Below are 16774 nucleotides of genomic sequence, written 5' to 3' on the forward strand. Positions count from 1 at the left end.
CTGCGTTTTTCCGCATTACATTTCATCAACCGGTCGGTGAGGCGGAAATACTCTTTTTCGCTTTTTTCATACCATGGCAAGACGCCTCCACGCTTAACATTTCTTTCGCCGCTTGGACGTTTACATTTCTAGCACCATCGCATACAATCTCAACGCGTAATTCACGTCATGCCGAAATAAACCGCAATGCCTTCACCTATCGGTGACACAACATTCGGGCGCAGACAATGCACACGTATTACTCGGCGCGCCTCTAATCCTCTGCAAATGTTAGGTGCATAATACGTTTAGTAATCGTGTCAACGCTTCAAACTTTCTTTTTTTTTTTTTTTATTTTTATCGCTTTGCGCTGGCTGATCATCTGTACGATGCAGAATATTACAATCATGAAATAGAAAAACTATACAACTACGCAGAAAAAGCCTTGATGGCCGTGAGAAAGAAAAAGTGAGATGGCCGATGAGTTTTCGAAGGAATTTCATACGTTGAAAAGAAACTAAGAGGAGTTACTAAAATGGAGTAGAAGTATGAGATTCATGGACTATCAAGCTAACGCAATAATACATATGTCGCTTGAAGAAATTAATGTCTCCATGGAAGAATATGATAAATACATATCAGAATTATTTACAGTTGTAAACATTGCACGAAACGACATTATCACCAGCGCTTTTAAAGCCGGAAACGCTCATACAAGAAGCATATCAGCAGAACTTATATATTGATATACTCCTGCCACCTCATATCTTGAGCGCAATACCATATTCCTATGTGAAGTTTGACGCTGAATAAAACGTCCGGTCTTAACAAAAATATAGCACTCAAATTGGACAAAATATTTTGAAACTTTGGAAAATTTTTAGGAGCATCACAAGTTTCAGTCGCCGTATTGAGTTTGCCATTTTTAATTTTTACAAAAGGTCACATGATGCTGTAAACTAGAGGAAAAAGGAAAATTTCAAGCTGTCGCGTGATTTTTTTGGACATCACTAATTTTGGAAAGGGTGGGGGGTCCGATTCACAAAGAATGACCTATATACATATGATCTTTTTCAAGGTTTATCTTATAGTTAGAAAATTGATGCTTTATAGTCTTAAATATTGAAGTTCGATTTTAAATTCCAGTTTCAGACAAAACAAATAATTTTTTAAGCAAAACCCCGAGTCTGACTTCGTTTTTTTTTCAATTACTCACAAATTAATTCTTAGATTTATATCGCAGATCAAATATTCGATTTCGATAAGGATATCGAATTAAAATTTCGATTTTGATAAACTTATTAATAATTTATTTATAAATAAATTGAAAATCAACAGGCACGCGTGATGCGTCTTTTTTCTAGAGAAAACCGAGTGCATAATAATTGAAAAAGAAAAACATAATTTTACCAATGAAGGAATTGAATAGCAGGTTAGAAAAAACGATGGCATAAATAATCAAGTAACAAATAGGCTACTAATGGAAGCTTTTTAAATTTAACTTTATTGTTAAAAGCTCGTCAATTGCCGAAAATAACAATGAAAATAAATCATCAAAATAACACATAAATTCCATCATAACGTGCAATCTAATTATTATGCTATTAATGCGTAATACACGCAAGGCTTAGCGATCTCAGTATAACAGTTTTCAAGGAGACACATTTTACATTTAAATATAGGATTTAAGAAGATAATCCGCTCTGCCGACAAGGCTTATACTTCCAAAACCTTTTAGCAGTCAATCATCTCTAAAGTTGACAATGGCACAGCCACGCCACGCTCTTCCCGTAATTAGCCACCCTGCGAAATCTGTCTATATCCGCATAGGAACCGTAATAAACGTAGGAACGCACCAGCAACGCTAACATACGAGCGAATAATGGTGTACAGTCGACAAGAGAGACATCGCGTAGTTCTGCTCCAGACGTCGTGTTACATGGGTGATAATTAGTATCGTTTGTGCATTCATTTTGATTTTGTGGAAGTAGAGAAGTTGATCCAAAATGGCAAAGGAAATCCTAACCAAGGAAATTGACGCGTTCCTGATAAGTCCAATCGTGACATGGGTGAGTATATAATGTTTAAACACATTACATTCACTAGCGTTGTATAAAAAATGTACAGACCGAAGAAATCTTTACAAAGATTTACTTAATATTCATCAATCGATTCATCTACAGTTCTCCAGTTGCTTGAATGGAAGAAGCGGCAATGTTCAGCTCACTTACGAAGAGCTAGTCGATGGAGTTTTTATCTACGACGTAATCTTACAAATGTAAGTATACGGATATGTTTGTATCGTTGGGTTATTATTGCGCATCCCTCAAATACTGTTGTCAACACATTGAGCTTGATTTGAAATTTGATTTCCACAGGGATATCGACGGCCAAAGTAACGACGTCACGCCCGCGCACAACAACCCCGGGAAACGTCTCGCCAACCTCGAAAGCGTGCTGCATCTTATCCGTCATTTCTACGAGGATCATCTTGGGCAAGTGATTTTGCGTTTGCCCCGAATTCATCTCATCGCTCAGGAGCCACGATCGAATATCTGTCAAGTTGAATTACTTCTCCTACTTCTTCTTGGCTGTGCTGTGAAATGTCGAAATAATGAATATTTCGTCCACAAGATTACGCTGCTCGACGAGGACACGCAAGCGGCTCTCGCTGCGGCTATCAGCAAGGTAGACTGTAATTTCCCCTTTGTGGTGTAATTTTTTATGACACAGTGAATTATTGTACAATTCTTTGTTTGCGTGCAGACTTTATGCCAGTCTCGCTTTAACTTTCCAAATCAAACTATATTTCCGATAGCGTCATTGATTTTCGATTGATGGGCCCGAAAAAAATTAATGCATTGACCGAAGATTAATCCGCATGGATTAAATAGGCTGCAAGTTAGTCGCTGGAAAATTGGAGTTCCTTATTCAGTAAACTCTAGCAAACACGATTATGAAAATAAAATCAATTGACTCTTCGTGAATTCGCTAATATAGTCGAATCTATAAAAATAGTAGAAAAAATTTATCTGATGTTGAAGATTAAAACTAGGTTATATTAAAGTCTTTATGTAGACTTCTCCTGCAAAATTTAATATATCGAATTTAATGTTAACACTTAATGAATGTTGAGCACTGTAAAAGTTGGTAGTTTTCCTAATTAAAAAAATCTATTTATCAGATATTACACGTGCCTGACATAGTACTCAGCAAGGAAATGTTGTTGATCGATTCTGCCGAAGAAGAGCAACTTTTCAATCACAAGCAGAAGGTTCAGCAAGCTATTGAGGGCTTCAGTCGGATGAGCAAAGAAAGGAATGAGCTGCTCGCGCAATTATACTCAGCATCGTCGCAAAATGTTGTACAAAGTTGCAAGAAGGAGCTGTACGAGTGGGAAGCTGAGGTCATAGTGTTGACTGATCAAGTGGATCATTACAAACGTAATGTCGCCTCACTCGAGAGCGAGAATAAACGATTACGTGAGTTTCTACATTTTTTTAATCGTCTGTTGAGAAATTCTTCTTGGTGATGGTTTTATTTTGGCTTTGCAGTTTCCGAAGTGGAATGTCACCGCGAAACACTGGAAGACATCTCGGAGCTAATGCAACAGCAAGAACAATCTAGTCAGGAGCTTGGTAATTATAAAGAAAAACTGAAGAAAATGTCATCCTACAAAACACTCTTCGAAAAGTCGGAGCTAAAGAATCGATTGCTAATCGAGGAAATAGATAAAATTGATACCCAATTGAAATCCGACAAAGCGGAGTTTGCGAAGAGAATGCGAGAAATGAAGCGGGAGATCCGTGTACTACAGCGAAAGAATCACGACTTGGAGACTGAAAACCAAGCGAACTGCACGCGGAACTTCCAAATTTGCGAAGAGAATGCCGATTTGAGTAATTAAGAGTGGCATATAAACGGGTTTACCGCTGAAATTTCAGCACAGACTTGGGGGGAAAGAAATTGCAAATTGACCAAATAATTTTTAACCGGAAATCTCGGAAATTGACGGTGGAGAAATTTTTTTCGTGCAAAAACAGCATCTCTACAAAAGATGCTTCAAGAAAGCGATCCTTGTCTTGTGCCCCTTTCCACCGTCGCGTTATTCGGCCGTAAATGTCACACGAAACAAAAACCTATTTTTTTTTCCCACACAAGTATAATGTATGAATTGTTTCTAATTCGTGCGCAAAGCTGTTTATCACCACGCAAAGTATAGCTAACATAAATATTACAGTGCAATTTTCATTCTCACTTATATCATTACTTGGCGTGCAATGGCGTTGTACGATCGTGGCGGCAAAGATAGAATAAACTAGGGTTGACATTTCGATGGCTGCTTCGCCAACCTCTTCAGAACTTTATTAAACCAAACAACAATTAAGCCGTTTATTTTAAAAGTAACCTAACTCCGTTTTTTAATTTTCTACCGTTTACAATGGTTACATGTACAACTTCATGTTATTTATCAGTGACGCACTTCAGATTGCTTATGTTCAGAGAATATACAATACATTTTTTACACATAAGTTTTCCGAATTAATTGAATAACTGAGCCGTGTAGTTTGAAAATAGCCTAAACTTTCAATATCTCGATTTTAAGATGAATGGAGTTAGGCCACTTTCAAAATAAGCGGCTCAATTTGCACTTATTAATCTAACCATAATTTTTGTCGGCGGCACCTTGTCTTTTTCTCATTTCAAATGCAATTTGAATTTCAAAGGGATTGAATGATGGAACGAGTGAACGACCAGTCGAGTTCGTAACACATTTAGGCTGCTAACTATGTAGCTTCTGCGGAAAGCGTGAATATTCTGATTAGAAACATGACGTAATCTTCGTACAACTTCCCATTTATTAATGCTATTGTGTTCGCTTTTGGTATAAATCATTTCAGAAATGAGACGCTCATTTCACAGTGATTTAAAGTCAAGGGTCTATGCATCGTCCTAGTCAAATTGATAAGTACGTATCATCATGTGTGCACTTATTACCGCATTCTTATTTTTATTTTTCTGATGTTCGTCAATTCTTAATTTTAACAGTCGCTCCATTTGACCTACGCATAGGACGTCACAGAGTTTACATATTAATTTATAAACCATGCTAGTACTGTCCATTTTTGGCGTTACGCAACTTTAACTGAGCAATATAGTTCAGTTGTTATATTGTCTAAGACTCAATGCCATAACACTGAAGTAACTGTTATTCAAAATATACCCGTCAGATACAGATCGTATCAAATCATCCGTTTTACTTGAAGACAAATGTTGTGTAAAATTTTTTGTTAACTATGCTTTTCTAATGATCTAGTAAGTGTTTAATCACAATAATAGAAAGGAGATTACGAAAATTCTACGTAATATCGCGTATCAGTTTGATTTCACTTTCTTTTTATATACGATTGCGAATAACTTTGGAAGAGCTTGACCAATATCGATAATGGGAGAAAGTTCATTGAAAAGGGTACGGTACCGTAATGATCCCATTTCATTATTGATTTAATTGAAGCATAACTTAACGAGTAATCGTAACAAAAATTAAATTGAAGTCGAGATCGTTTTTTTATGGAGAGGGGGAAGGATAAGGGTAAGTTCTGAAGAGTTTGGTACATGGGCCAGCCCTCATTTTCTCTGTTTTTGCCTTCATGATCGAGTACAACACGATTACACATAAAATAAATAACATGAAAAAATTGTTCAACCATTAAAGATTCCTTTAAGAGTAAGTTAAAATTTCACCGGTATTCCCATACTCTGTAATCTAATGAAAAATTTTGTATGAAACGGAGATAATTAACTGATAATATTGTTTTCTTTTTCAGAACGTCGCGTTAAATTTTCAAATTCAATGAACGTCTATCTTGACGACAGTTTCGATGTCGAGGCCGATGAGACGTTCAACCAGCGCAACAACAATAGTCTTTCCGAGGAGCTTTCTCAAAGCGTCCACTCACAAGTGCTCAAACTCGACCTGGAAAGTCGTCGGTTGAAGATTCTCGAAGAGAATTCTGTTCTGGAGAATTCACTTCAACTTCATGATTTAGAAAAGGAGAAGAATCGGCTTGAATCTATTGTTAAAGATCTAAACGCTAAGGTAGGTAAGCTCGAAGAAAAGTTGACGTCGGCGAATATAGAAAATATGCAATTGAGAGATTCGGTGCGCAGTGCTGAGAATATTGCAAAAGAATTGGAAAATACGGTATTTAAACTCGAGTGTGAAAAAAATAGGGAAGAGAAATCGATCGATGCAATGCAAATAAACTTAGACGAAGATAGCGAAGATTACAGTAGTGACGAAAATTTGATCATGAGTGTACCAGAGAGATCAACGATGCACCCGGTTCAGTTAAATCTATATTCGAACAGTGATGATCGGATGGAGCTGCAGGAGAGAAATTCGAATGAGGTAAATTTCAATTTGATACAATACAGTGAAGATGACTCGTCGGATGAAGTTAGCATTGAATACGTAAATCTGAAGCACGATTTTACTCTTCTGATGAAGGAATACCGCAAAGAAAAATTAAAGGTCGACGAGTTGACGGAACGTCATAAAGATTATGAAAAACAGTCGCAGAAGAAGACATTCCAGTTCAACAACGAGAATCGTCTGCTTCGCGTGGAGGTAGAGAATTTAACGGATGAGAAAGCGCGACTGCAAAATGACATTGCAAAGTTGCAAAAGATGATGTCGAAGATGTATGAATACAATGATGAATTGATAGCGAAAACATTTGAGACGCAGGAGCAATATCACAAGGAAGATAAGAAGAAAGACCAGACTTTGCACAATCTGGCTCGTGCCAAAGCGAAACTCGAGGAAAAGCTCATGTGTCAATTTCGCGAGATGGAAAACCGGCGAGAGACGAAGAAACGCAGCGCGGCGATTAGCGCTGTGAAGAATACGATTACAAAAGTCCAAAGAGCTGGCTCGGAATTGTTCAGCAAGGCCAAACGCTCGATCGCGGACGACATCAACGCGGAACGCAACAAGCCTCTGGATGACGAGGCGAACGCAAGTAGATTCGAGAACTTTGCCATGCCGAGAAAAGACAGGTCTAGCGATTCTTCGCGGAGCTCCAGTCCGGAAAGGTTCTCACTGAGCTATAAGGATAATCGATGGTGAGGTGATTGCGCAAGTTGCGCACGGGACGTAAATAAATTAGCGTGTGAATGACTTATTCCGTAAATAAGCCAATGGAATGTTCAAAGTGTCATATTGTACATAAAGTATGTATATAGTAATGTGATGAATGGAGAGCAACGTGTCCATTAGGCCATTAGGGTATTGTAAATTTAAGAACAAAAATTGTAAATTAGGAACAAGAATTTGTTCTTGTATTTTAAGCTATGAAACTAGTAGCGTAAACATTTTCTAAAAACGTAATGGAGCTGTGTGAAGGTGTCTAGTGTCCAGTAAGGTTTTGATTTAGACAATTTTATCAAAGTTTGTTTTGAAGTATTTTGACTCGCTAATCATGAAGTTCGAGGGCGGTTTGCGATTCGACAGATTAAGCTGAAATCATGAATAATTCTGTTAATTCAAGTCACCGGGAATGTATTTGAAAATCATTTTAACACGTATTGAGGATGTTTTGACAAAACAATTGTAATTAATAAGTATTTACTGTACGTTACATGTGACATGCAAAATTTGATGCAAAAAATACTAGCTCGCATATCATAATGTCGATCGAAAGTACAATAAAAAATCTAAATGGTAAGTGATAATATTTTTGTAAAAATATTGTTTATTATTAAAATGAAATTTCTGCATCCATTAAAGCTATTGATTCTAATTATTTTTAAATATTCGTAAAATTCTGAACTATCAAACTACCGATGCAAACATATCTTTTCAACAATATTCAAAAAGTTATTAATTTTTATTAATAGTGAATATATCTCGAAAAGTTAATTTTTTATTTATTATAAAGTCGACTGATCGATACCTATTACTCAGTATGAATCACAATTGCACATTTTATGACTGACCAAAATTTGCTACCTGCCTTGTTAGACAGGTGATGTCAAATATGTACTTAGCATTTATTCCAATGAGATTAACTACGCTAATAAATTATCTGCAGGAAATGTACATTTTCCGCACATGTAGAGAAAAATGCTAAATTGATTAGCCTGCTTAGATTTTCGATGAGCATTCAAAATTGTATTATTCGAAAAATTTATGCGAAATTTTATGCGAAAAGTTACTTGAATTTTTATTTATTTTTATTAGCATTTTACAGTAACAAATTGAACTCTCACAAAAATGCTATAGAAGTTTTCTTCATAATTTTTCCCGTAGAATCGATTAATGAAATTCGTTTTTCAAAATAATAAACCTCAAGGTTAATAATTTTTTATAGACAATTATAAATGACGAAAGAAAAAACACGGTTATTTTTATTTTTTATTATGCTATAAATAACATGGTCATCTTAGTTTTAATAATACAAATGGAATAGTAATTTTAAGTGAGTAATGTTAAGCAGAGTAATTTTTTAATATTATACTGTAAGTTTGAAGTAATTTACCTGCCAGGAAAACATTGATTTCAGAATATTATATATTTTACTGTAGTATTAACAATAACTATTGAATGCGAGAAATGTACTTGACTGTAGAAAATTTATTCTACGATTTTCTCTAGTTTACTAGGAAAATCTAGATAGATCATTATTTTTCAAGTTTTCTATCAGTACTGTTCGATTTAATCAATAAGTTGTATATTAAAAAATATCGTCGCCAATATGAAATAAATAAATTAATGGTTCTATGTTATGTTGAACAATATGTACATATTACTGCAATTAGAGTGTCTGGTTCCTAGGTTTTTACTTATAGTGAAAGGTTGCATGGAAAGAGAGAATTGTTTTATTCTAGTTTTCTATCGAAACATTTAAATATGGCGCATTTTGCAGAAAGGAGTCGAGCTAACCAATCACGCGCGGAACGAGAGAGGCTCATATATGGCTTTCCCAATGGTCGATGACGGTCACGGTTCCGGACTTTTTTATAAGCGTGTATATATATATACGTTGGTATCATAGTCAATATCAGTCAATCAGTGTTGTATGGTTGCGCGTTACTTCGTATTGTTTGTTTCTTTTCGTCAAGCTTACGACACGATTTTATAAATTAAAAGAGCAAAGGTAATCTCTGTTTTTCGTACACAGCTAAGTTTCAGTATAAAAAATGTTTATACTGGTGCATATTTGAAAGAATCCGTTGTAATAAATGTGAAATTAACGTTACGTTCGACGTGAATGTGTGCGATGATAAATTTTAGGTTATGCTACAGCTTATGATATTTGTTGCAAATCCAAATTTTCGTTCTATAAAAACTTGCATTTCCTTGGAACGTTAATGTCTGCTGATTTTGTAGATTCTTATTTACTTTCAGGATAGTTTCAGGTAATATTTTTCCAACTTATAAAAAACATTTCTACACGTGAATGATATATCTGATATAAATTTTTTTATTATCCACAGACTACGGACTGTGTCCAATAAATAATGTTTAAGACATCAAAGTTTATAAGCCAATAAAGAAATAAGAAAATTATCGTAAAAATTATGTTATCAAAAAGAAAGTCATTAAAAGGTTTGCTTAATTCGTCAGGCATACCGAGTAAACTATTGGAAGCCAAAATTAAAAGTTTTAAAAGAAACTCATTATTGGATTTGTCACAATTATCCAATAAAAATGTCAGTTTTCAAAGAAAAATTAAAAGGACTCAAAAAATATTATCAAGTGATTCGTCATCGGACTCATCGGACTTGTCGGAAACAATCGCAGATTATTTCAGAACAACATCCAAAAATATTAAAAACAAAACGTTGTCAAGTGATTCGTCGATAGCGTCGATAAAAAATGAAGCTTTTATCGAAAATAATTCTTGTATGTTAGAAGAAATTTGTACTCCTAATAGCAAAATTAAATTGAAAAGGAGAAGATTATTGGAAAATGCATCGAGTTCGTCAGCAGAAAGCGATACAAATATAAGCGTGTTGAATAATTTATTAAAAGTAAACAATGTTTTTGTAAGAAAAACAAAAAAATCAAAAAGTTTAAGATTTTTGAGAGATACGTATGATTCATCAAATGAATCGCAGCGATTGGACGTCTCTGATCTACTCAAATACAAGCTCAAAAAGTTACGTTTTGCAGTCTGTTTCAACAATGCAAAACAAGTGCGCGCCATAATCGCCGAAAATTACGTGAAGCTAGATTCAGACGAATTTAGTAACTTACTGTGGCAAGCATTGGAGAACAAAAACATGAAAATCATGGGTATGTTGATACGCGCAGGAGTCAACGTAAACGTCCGCGGAGCTGGTGACGATCGAGACAACACTTTGTTGCACGCGGTCGTGCGTAAAGCTACAACTAAAAAATTTGAGCAATTGGCACTGTTACTGTTAGAGTACGGAGCTGACATTGAAGTAGTCGACGTTAATGGAAACACCGTTCTTCATTGCGCGATGGAAAGTGGCTCATTCGTAATTATCGAGAAATTACTTGATCTTGGAGCCAACATCGATGCTGTCAATAATCTTAATCAAAATGTTCTCTACGTGGCTGCTAAAAGTCCTAGAGCTAAAAAACTTTTACCACATCTAGTGCAATACAATGTTCCCGACTTAGAAACTAGGAATCGTCGAGCAATGAAAGCTCTTGGTTATCTTGTTCTAATTGGCAGAGACTTGGCTGCAATGAAAGCATTGTTGGATCTCAAAGTACCTATCAACGAAAAGAATGATTGCGACTCAACGCTTCTTGATTATGCCATTGCTGACCAAAAGTCATTCGAAATAGTATGTTCCGTATTTATGCTTATTCTTTTTCTTTATTTTTTAAGGAAATAAAAGAATACTTTTTCAAATTTTTCTTTATGTTAAAAAGAAAACAATCTAAATTTTATTGTACACTACTGTACACAAAATCAAATTATAAAAACATGACCATTTCAAGTGATATTTAAAAAGAATTTTAGTGCAGAAATTAGTAAAGTAAAAAAATATATGACATTAATATTAAAATAAAGTTTATAAGCACTAATAACAGAAAAAGTTATATGTAATAAATGTTATGAGCTCTCTTTAATACGATATTTATTTTATAGGTCAAATTACTTTTAGAACATGGTGCTGATCCAAATAAAAAACGAAGCGATGGTAACTTCTATCTATGTTTAGCTTGTAGTATTAAGAGCTGCTCCACGACTGCATTGCTCATTAAGAATGGCGCAAAAATACACGTATGTAACGATGATGGTCAGTATCCCATACACGAGGCATGCAAATGTAGATCATCACAAAACATAGCACTCCTACTATTTCTGGGTGCTAATGTCAACAATCTCGATAATAGAGGGTGTACTCCGTTCTCTCTTATGTCTACTTACTATCTTCATGATGCTAGTAAAATCATGATTAAGCATTTTGCAATTTTAACTTCCAAAAATATTAAGGTTAATAAAAATGACTTATTACAAATATACACGCATCCACCGATGAGTGAATTTTACAATAAGTGTTTATATGAATTAAGAAATATGAAGATTATGAAAATTCATAATAACGTTACAGCATATTGCATTCTCACACAAAGCTTACTAAAGTTGACGCGACGCATGAGAAGCAAAGAATTCGATAAAAATTATTATAAAAATCTGATCAATATTTTAAACATGTTTCCGCTATATTCACAGTCAATTCTAAAATTATTTAATGTTGCTTTGAAAGTCAGAATAACTATGATCAGTTTAACAGATGCGATTGACGAAGCTACAAGTTTCATTTTACCTAAGGAAATACTGGAACTAGTCACTTTTTACACTTCTTGTCATCGTTTAGTGGATTTTTATCCAAAATATACGTAAACATACATTACATATTTATTAAATTTTTCAACGTTATCAACGATATACGTAATACATTGAAAAATGTATCCTGAACATTCAAAAATTGTTTATTGCAAAAGGTAAAAGTGAACAAAATTATAATAGAAAAGTATTGATAAATTGCAATTGAAAAAAACTACTAGATGGTTTTTTAACAAGTACGTGAAAAATAAGTTATTTTTTAACATTTAATAAATTTATTAAATATTAAATTATATATTAATAATTAAAAAAGTAAGTAAACGCGTACATATATGACGTTATTCTTACTATTTTACAAAAGTTAGCTTTCATTATCACAATTAGTAAAGTATATTTATTTATTGTTGAATTTTGAATAATTTATAGATTATCAAATAATTTGCATGGTTATTAATGTAAAAAAGCTATATTTACATTAAGTATTTTGATTTAAAAATGAGATTATAATTACAAAAAGTAAGCAATTTAATTTGATTCTGAAGAATTTCCTGTTTCAATAACATTCTGTTAAAAAACAACAAATATAAGAAATTTTATTTACTACGTAAATAAAACCGCTTTCACATTTATGTATCTTCTTAAATATACTGTTTTATTCGTTTAACCCTTTTCCTCCCAAATAACACAAATTTTTTCTTAACTTTCATCCTCATATCTTTTAATGAAAAAATCATATGAAAAATTTATCAAGCATCACATCTTGTAGATTTTGACCTCCTCTTTCGAATGCCGTTGACAAAATTTACCTAAATTGTAAGCCGGAAACGTTATAGGCCGGTTTTCCGGAAAATTCACAAATTTTTTGCGTTTTTTTTTTCTAAAAAAAGTATATTTTGAAATGGAAAAAGTTTGCACACACCATTGGAAACACTTTTGGCTACATGCGCGTCGTTCGCGCATGCTTGAATGCGTTCGAGGAGTCTCGAGGAAAGGTTGGTCGCAGTGTGAGCTAGCCAGGCTCACACTCGGGCGGTCGGTAAGGAAGAAAGCGTTTCGTCCCGATGCTACCGGCTGGACTCGTCAGTGAGGCTTGACGGCCGGTAACATCTGCCTCATACGCTCGAAGTGCGCGAGTCGCTATGCGGACTTATATGTTCAGCGAGCGTATTTCTTGCCGCTCGTGGCTAGCCGATGCCATCTCGATGGGGATGGTCGAACCGTGGGGACGCCACACACTGTTATCGGTGTTATAGATGTCTTTTCTTTCAAATGCCGTTGGATTTTTTCCGAAATTCAAAATGGCGAACACAAAATGGCGTTTGAAAGGAAAAATTTTTTTTTTAAACTTGACGAACTTTTTTCTCCAAAACTATCAAGTTTAGTGAAAAATTTCTAAGAACAAAAATGTCTTAAAATTAGTCAAGAAATACTCTCAAATTTTTTCAGATTTTTTTACAGCGAATTTGGAACTTTCGATTTTCCGATTTTCCACGAATTCGAAAATTAACTCTCGCCTAAAGTCCTATCGCTTCGCGATCAGGAAAATCGACTTTTAGCGAGGGTAGTAAAAAAAAATAATTGTTAGACTTGAAATTTTTTAAAATTTTGTGAAACCAATTTGAAAAAAATGTATACTAGGAATAAAATTGATTAATTTTTTCTCAAAAACTATTGACTCAATAAAAAAATTCATAATAACAAAAGAATCTTAAAATTTACCAAGGAGTACTCTCAATTTTTTTCAAAATTTTCCGAGTTAATTTTCGAATTCGTGGAAAATCGGAAAATCGAAATTTCCAAATTCGCTTTGAAAAAATCTGAAAAAATTTGAGAGTATTTCTTGACTAATTTTAAGATATTTTTGTTCTTAGAAATTTTTCACTAAACTTGATAGTTTTGGAGGAAAAAATTCGTCAAATTTAAAAAAAAAAATTTTTTCTTTCGAACGCTATTTTTTGTTCGCCATTTTGAATTTTGGAAAAAATCCAACGGCATTTTAAAGAAAAGACATCTATAACACCGATAACAGTGTTTCCAATGGTGTGTGCAAACTTTTTCCATTTCAAAATATACTTTTTTTAGAAAAAAAAAACGCGAAAAATTTGTGAATTTTCCGGAAAACCGGCCTATAACGTTTCCGGCTTACAATTTAGGTAAATTTTATCAACGGCATTCGAAAGAGGAGGTCAAAATCTACAAGATATGATGCTTGATAAATTTTTCATACGATTTTTTCATTAAAAGATATGAGGATGAAAGTTAAGAAAAAATTTGTGTTATTTGGGAGGAAAAGGGTTAAAAAATGTTTGTAATTTTTCTGATGTGAAAAATTGTATAAAATTGAAAAAGCAATCGTTGACAGAATAAAACAATTTTATAATTTATAAATTTGGGTTATAATTTCAAATTCTGCTAATAGGGCATTTAAATAACTATTTTTAAACAATTTCTTTTACCATTGCATTTACATTTTATTTATTTTTCGCTGTTATATTTTTGTCGATTGACATGGAAAAATTTGGAATTATCTGGTACCAAAATATTAATAATAAAATTATATTGTTACAGTGTAATATAGTTGTGAAAATATAAAGTAAAGTACTGAAATTCGAAATAACAAACAGTATAAAACATTCGGACAAAGTACATAGGTGTGTATAGGTATGTACGGAAGTAGGTAGACATTTGATAAAGGTGAAATACTTGCGATAGGCTGCATCATACTGTGACATAAAGATGCAATGCCACATCGCCGGAACAGCTCCGGCCTACTGATTATAAATAATTTTTCTAAACAATTTCCATCGGTCTAGATGAAAATTATGAAGTTGGCGAGGTTCATCAAGATGTGGTCTGTCTAGATCAATTATGACCCCTCGTTTGGCTCGGACGCAAATGTCTACATGAGGCTTAAATCACTTTTTCGCACCAGTATCGAAATTTAATAAATTAATTTTGTTTTAATTCCACCGTAGTTGCTTCAGGAAGACTGATTTAGAACGGGTTTTTGATCAGCGCATTATGTTCGTGTCTGAAATAGCTCGAAAAATCTGTTTCTTTTCCTTCCGATTACCGCCACCACTTTGACAATTGATCTAGATGAACCGCTGATGAATTAATCAATGCTATTTCAATGCGACTTTTTCCAGACACACGCTTTGAAAGTTAGGTAACTATCATTTTCAAACCGATCGTAGAGTGCAATTATATGAATGTCCTGCTGTATTAAATGCGTAGGCTTTGTAGATGTTCACTAAAGTTCTACAATCATTTTTACAGATTTGCAGCAGATAAGTTGATGACTGGTTCACTTCAGAGGAGGAACATAATCTCACAGATAATTACAGAATTGTCTTAAACATTTGCTCGACCCTGTTTTAAGAGGCATTTGGTCAGTCGCTCTGCTGAATAAATAGTACATTACGACACTAGGCCAGAAAGTTGTATTTCCGGGGCGTGCGTAAGTGACGGGCGAGCCGAAGGCGAGGGTATCCAACTATCTGGCCGTGTGTCGTATACTATTTTTCCTTATCCCTGGCCGAAAGTGCCGTGTACACGGAGAGAATAAAAATTATGGTGATCTTTCTGTAAAGTTGAAATACCTAAACTTTTAGAGGCTAACCGAGTGTGCGGGAATGACAGCTGCGCATGCGCGTCGCGCGTCTAATGCCGCTGCTCTATAGCGTACAGAAAAAACATTTGGGGAAAATCCGGGGAAACCCCAAGTCGTCATACTTTATGATTGAAAATTTTACTGGGCGTCACTGAAATTTTTACTAAGCTATCTTAGTCATTTCAACATGAAATTCTTTCCATGTAGCTGCGCGTGCTTTTTACTTTCCGCTTAAATCATGTTAAGCTGGTCTAGCTGCAGTACGGTTAGGTGTCTCCAAGCCCGCCTGACTTTTGTAAAAACGAGGCGAAGCCGAGGTTTTACTGGTCAGGGCGGGCATGAAAAACAAAGGTCACTTGCACAACACTATGTACGGAGATCAAACTCTACGTCTTTACCGGCGTACAGTAGCAAAAGCTTTGGTTTGACTGGCAAGAAAATCTTTCAGCCAACCCCCGCATTTTTACAGACGCCGTAAAAAGCGCTCTTTTCTTAGCCTTTCGGTCAAAAGATAAAAAAAAAACTCTAATTTTGCCTATCAGGGGTCTACATTTTTTAAAAACGCCGCAAAGGACACTCTTTCCGAAGCCTTTCCGCGCCTGGATAGAAAAAAGCATTTCAGCCAATCAGCGCCGCGTTTCCCAAACAGCCAATCAGCGCCGCTTTTCCCAAACAGGCCGCAAAAGTCCCTCTTCCCGGAGCGAAATCAGGCCGGGAAATAGGCACTTTCGGCCAAGGGATAAGGAAAAAAACTTTTACTGTAAATCATATTTTTCTCCTTATAAAAAGTGATGGATGCCATGCTGAAGAATTTTATTCGTGGTCTGATTGGTTGAGATATAGTTACGTGATATACTCTTATGCGGTGGCAAATAAGCGCGGCGATGTGGTTTCGAGTTAATATTTTAGTAATAAAAATTCAATTTATTATAACTGATACGGATAATTTTAAATGTAATGAAAGTAGATAGCCAGCAGTGTTATTGTTGTTACATTCATTTTATAAAACTAGCAGCGAATAAGTCATTTCGTAAAAACAAACTGTTGACATTGCTCTAAATATTTTTTATTCCTAATTAATAATCTGATTTTTGAATGTGTAAGATTAAAATAAAGGTTGTAAGGTTGTAATCTTCATTCAAAAAGTTTACTAATAATTTAATCCGTTAAGAAAAAACAAAAGGATTATTTATTGCAGTTTTCGATATGATAAATCGAATTTGCCAATGTATTTCATCAATAATACACATTTTTCCGCTGCGATATATGTTTTGTAAAAAAATTGAAAACAGTAATTTATCTTAAATATTTTAATTAATATAACAATAAGAAGTGAAAAAGAAGA

At 34.4% G+C, this 16774-nt stretch overlaps 2 protein-coding genes across 3 annotated transcripts; both read left to right on the plus strand.

Annotated features, from left to right (window-relative positions):
• The first annotated feature begins 1751 nt into the window (after positions 1 to 1751).
• On the plus strand, positions 1752 to 8265 carry LOC131664118 (girdin-like). 2 transcript variants are annotated; one of them, XM_058935001.1, is made up of 7 exons: positions 1752 to 2048; positions 2163 to 2257; positions 2358 to 2667; positions 3164 to 3461; positions 3534 to 3878; positions 5808 to 6391; positions 6491 to 8265. In XM_058935001.1, the coding sequence occupies exons 1-7, from the start codon at positions 1986 to 1988 to the stop codon at positions 7109 to 7111; spliced, it is 2316 nt and encodes a 771-aa protein (XP_058790984.1). In that variant the 5' UTR covers positions 1752 to 1985; the 3' UTR covers positions 7112 to 8265. The 2 variants fall into 2 exon arrangements, with proteins under 2 accessions (XP_058790984.1, XP_058790975.1); XM_058934992.1 differs by having other exon boundaries at positions 5808 to 8264.
• An 807-nt stretch (positions 8266 to 9072) lies between these two features.
• LOC131664653 (ankyrin-2-like) lies at positions 9073 to 12189 on the plus strand. Its single transcript, XM_058935942.1, has 3 exons — positions 9073 to 9402; positions 9481 to 10806; positions 11115 to 12189. The coding sequence occupies exons 2-3, from the start codon at positions 9565 to 9567 to the stop codon at positions 11871 to 11873; spliced, it is 2001 nt and encodes a 666-aa protein (XP_058791925.1). The 5' UTR covers positions 9073 to 9402; positions 9481 to 9564; the 3' UTR covers positions 11874 to 12189.
• The last annotated feature ends 4585 nt before the right edge of the window (positions 12190 to 16774 follow it).

This window comes from Phymastichus coffea, unplaced genomic scaffold (assembly GCF_024137745.1).
Source record: "Phymastichus coffea isolate CEN01 unplaced genomic scaffold, Cenicafe_Pcof_1.1 PCOF00003, whole genome shotgun sequence".
Taxonomy (NCBI): domain Eukaryota; kingdom Metazoa; phylum Arthropoda; class Insecta; order Hymenoptera; family Eulophidae; genus Phymastichus; species Phymastichus coffea.

What these genes read in the sequence shown, in the direction of transcription:
- LOC131664118 (XM_058934992.1), top strand. Translation starts at nt 1,986, where the DNA reads ATGGCAAAGGAAATCCTAACCAAGGAAATTGACGCGTTCCTGATAAGT. An exon ending in TAAGTCCAATCGTGACATGG is followed by an intron (nt 2,049 to 2,162) that starts GTGAGTATATAA and finishes ATTCATCTACAG; the next exon opens with TTCTCCAGTTGCTTGAATGG. An exon ending in GAGCGAGAATAAACGATTAC is followed by an intron (nt 3,462 to 3,533) that starts GTGAGTTTCTAC and finishes TTGGCTTTGCAG; the next exon opens with TTTCCGAAGTGGAATGTCAC.
- LOC131664653 (XM_058935942.1), top strand. Translation starts at nt 9,565, where the DNA reads ATGTTATCAAAAAGAAAGTCATTAAAAGGTTTGCTTAATTCGTCAGGC. An exon ending in ACCAAAAGTCATTCGAAATA is followed by an intron (nt 10,807 to 11,114) that starts GTATGTTCCGTA and finishes TTTATTTTATAG; the next exon opens with GTCAAATTACTTTTAGAACA.